This window comes from Panthera pardus, unplaced genomic scaffold (assembly GCF_024362965.1).
Source record: "Panthera pardus isolate Hobbes unplaced genomic scaffold, ASM2436296v1 HiC_scaffold_12, whole genome shotgun sequence".
In the NCBI taxonomy this organism is placed as follows: domain Eukaryota; kingdom Metazoa; phylum Chordata; class Mammalia; order Carnivora; family Felidae; genus Panthera; species Panthera pardus.
In genome coordinates this window covers 42146391-42150398 of record NW_026526677.1, presented here as the reverse complement: position 1 = coordinate 42150398, position 4008 = coordinate 42146391, and the positions used below count along the sequence as shown (strand labels likewise).

Here is a 4008-nt window from a genome sequence, read left to right as displayed (position 1 = left end):
ATTCTTGGTTTATGATGGTTAGTCACTTGTAAGACATGAACACAAAGGATGAAAAACTTAAATCTTTAACACCAGGTAAGAATTGGGTAAAATACTGCAACAGACGGTTTCCAATTTTAGAAGGGGGACTGAATCAGCTTGCATACCCAGCATAGAGCACACAATACCGGGTAGGTGAATAGATCAAGTGCTCTGAAGAACAAGGCAAGTCACTTGGTGTCTGTAACCCCAGAGCACAGTACTCAAAAGGCGATCAATGCTAGCTGATACTAGTCTCTTGAAAAAGGGACTTCACCTAATAGTGTGATTTCAAACACAACTTTGATTATTGCTTAGGGTAAACCTTAAGAAAATAGCTTATTCAGTGTATCTATTTAAGTGATACACACTTAGAAAACAGGCAGTACATAAAAATCACCTACTTTAACGTTTTCTGAATTCTGAAGGAGCATGGCTCCATATACCAGCCCGACGTACAGCTTATCATTTACCTGTCTTACAATCTTCAACAACTCACTCATGGTTCCAGACTTGCCTCTTTTAAACAGGGATACCCACATACCTCATTAGGTTAAGAATTAAATACTCTGAAAACACCCAGCTGAGTGTTTATTTAACCCTCCAAAAGTTGCAAGGCATAGTGACCTGGGTTCATCTCACCAACAGTTCTTCTGGCTCCCTGATTCAGATGAACTGTGCTTACTGTTACCTGAATCCCTTCTTCACCTTTAAGCCTTACCAACAAGACTGGGATCAAATTATCAGGTCTTCCTTAGGACCCTTCATACTAAAGATGTTCCTCCTGCAGAGAAACTTTCTTGTGCATTTCTTAGACTGCCACATACACTACTGGGATAACATTCCTCACAGGTCTACCTCAGTCTTAACATCAAATGTACCAAAAATACTTAGAAACATTTTTGCCATGACATCAAAACAAGTCACTGCTTTCCTAGTTTCTTCCAGTTCTGCCACTCCCTCCCCCACTTAACCACCCACCAAGTTGTAAACTGCTCAGCTAGTTGAGCAGTGAAGGGATGAATAGATGGGTGCTATCTCATTGCTCCCCGCAAAATCACACTTCTCATTGTGCTACAACACTTCCACATCAAAAAACCAATACATATGAATCGACGATATATATACTTCTAGGGAAAGAAAATACAAACTATGCTTCTTGTTAGACAATGATTTTATTGCTTGAGCACATGGTCAAATTTATGCAACCAGGGCAGAGGCTGTGGATGACTCGCTGAAAAGGAAAAAAGGAGAGGGAAGAAGAGTTGGATTATTATAGGTCCCCCATATTTATTCACAGACTCTAACACCTAGCAGAGCTATTTTCAAACAGCTAAAATAAACCACAAATACATAAAGTGCACCAAAATGCCAAGGTTCCTAAATTAGTTTATTGTGTTTAAGCATGAGGAACAAAGATGCTCACTCATCTAAGGGAGAACCGGCCAATATAAGGAAAAACGCTTCTAGTGAAACCTGTGAATGTTTGGAAATTAATCATCATAATGAGCTATCTATGCAAAAATAAAGACAACATAAAAACAAGGAGCAGAGCTATGAGCTGAAACTTTACCCACTATCTAGAAGTGATTCAAAGGGCTTATTCATGTTTTAAATCAGGGGTCTGCAAGCTATGACCCTTTGCTAGCCTTTGTAAATAAAGTTTCAGTGGAACACGGCCATACCCATTTGTTTACATATTGTCTATGCTGTATTCCTCCTAAAATGGCAGAATTGAAATAGTAGTTGACCACATAGCCATGGCCTAAAACATTCACTAACAGGCCTTTTACTATAGTTGCTACTGTGTTTACTATATGGCTAATGTCCGTTCTTATTAACAAAAAAGTTTAATACTTACTATTTCCAATTTGGGGGGAGGACTCGTTTGGTCTTATAATATCGAGCCAACCGGTGAATACGGCTCTCGATAAGAATCAGTCGGAATTTAGCATCCTTATCCTAAAGGACAAATTATAAAGATTTATTCTTATCCTAAAAATAAAAATCGACATAATTTAAGAAAACTCCCTCAAAACAATAATCAAATATTATTTTAACAAAAGAATGTATAGATACCATGCACTTTTAAGTTACCCAATGCCCTGTAATAGAATCCTAGGCTAAGGTTCATGTGGCTAGATTAAATCCTTAAGGGAATTTAAGGCTCCCCCAAATTTTAACATGAATGATTCGCAAAACTGTGCAAATAAAACAAAACTCTGCAAATAAATAACTCAACGTTTTCAATCAAGTGATATACTACATCTAGAGGAGCCAAAACCACCCACCTCCTGCCAGTCTTTTCTGGTAGAATTTTTATTTCAAAGCAACTGTGGTGTCAGTTTGTGTTTCAAGCCTCTTTAGGAAATTCAAATCAGATGCACTACAGTTTATTGAAGCTCATACAAACAGTTTCATTCTCTTACTTTTCTGTTCCTCTCAAGATGCTTTCGAACAGCAACAGCTTTCTTAATCAAATGGTAGAGGTCCTCAGGAAGATCAGGCGCAAGTCCTTTGGACTTAAGAATTCTCAAAATTTTATTGCCTGTCACAAAACGTACTTGTGCAACACCATGGGAGTCTCTCAGGATCACACCTGAAAAAAACAGTAATCTAAATCCCCCCCGCCAAACACAGAACTGGAGCATGTGATGTCAAGGCTCTGAGATCAAGTCATTATCCACGTTTTCCTCTGTGAAACAGGGTTCCTTTTGTATCACAGAAAAACAACATGAGAATGCATGTAAAGCTCACTCAGACATCCAAGGTTGGTTTACCCAGCACTAAGGAAAACCGTTCTGGAGGAAACTGCCAATGCTGGTGCTTATCAACAGAGTGAACTTGATGGATTATAGGCCACCAAAGAAATCAGTGAGATTCCCACGTATATTTGCTTAATAAATGAACTTGGATCAGACATTCTTCTGAGAACTTTACATACATTATTAAATCTCAAAACAGCACCATCTGAGTATTTTACAGTTTATTATGTATTTCCTATTTTGTGTGATACCTCTGGCTAGACTAATTATATAGTTGCACGGTGCCTCAGTTTCCTCAACTGTAAGATGGAGAAAACTTCACAATCATTTCAAAGTACGGCAATCAGAATTACATGAAGTCATTATATATAAAATGTATGGAACCATTCAGCCAGGAATAACTAACTACCTAGCGCATACTAAATACTCATTAAATTTTGGCGAGCATTTTAACAATTTTCCCGTCTTCCAAATTAAGAACGTGAGAGTTCAACAAATAAACACTTGGCCGCGGTCATCAGCGGTAAAGCCAGGAAAACCAGCAAAAAGTTTTTAAAGCACGTATGCGACACGTTTACCCCCAGCGACTTTTTCAGCAAGTTACACGAAGGCAGGCGGAAGCAGCTACATTATATATATATATATATATATACCCACCGATTTGTGAGGGAGTCAGGCCCTTTTTGGCCAGTTTGTAGATCTGCTCCTTCACGTCGTCGGACGTCAACTTCAGCCACTGTTTAGGGAAAAGAAACTTGCCTTAGAAGGAGAAACCAGGAACGGTACCGAAGCACAGAGGTCTTTGCCACCCTCCAAGAGGAGCTCCTCATGCACACATGGCCCCCACGCCTCGGTACCGCTTCTCCCGAGCGACGGATATAGCCCCCCTCCCCGACTTCTCCCGTGTCTCCGCAAGCTACTTACGGTGGGCACGCTGCGGCGGTAAGGCAGAGCCGACTGGGACAGGCCCTTCCTGGGGAAAGAAACTCTCGGAATGAGGTGGTGGTAGTGGTCAGTGCCACAATAGCCTACAACATCAACCCCTCAATTCGCTGCCCACACGCCCCCCTTTTCCCCTCACCCCGCGGCCCGAGCTTTGCAACCCGCTCAGAAACCCGAACTCACCCGGGAGCGTGCATGCGACCCATGATGGCGGCGGTCAGGCAGCAAAAAAGAGAGCGAGGGTAGGAAAGCCGCAGGAAGCTACCCAGCACACAGGAAGTGA

At 41.2% G+C, this 4008-nt stretch overlaps 1 protein-coding gene across 1 annotated transcript; it reads right to left on the bottom strand.

The window, feature by feature from the left end:
* Positions 1–1174: 1174 nt before the first annotated feature.
* On the bottom strand, positions 1175–4008 carry RPS13 (ribosomal protein S13). Its single transcript, XM_019456448.2, has 6 exons — positions 3909–4008; positions 3708–3756; positions 3441–3519; positions 2448–2617; positions 1880–1980; positions 1175–1252 (listed from the first exon to the last, which is right to left on the bottom strand). Exons 1-6 carry the CDS (start codon positions 3929–3931, stop codon positions 1219–1221), a joined length of 456 nt encoding a protein of 151 aa, XP_019311993.1. The 5' UTR covers positions 3932–4008; the 3' UTR covers positions 1175–1218.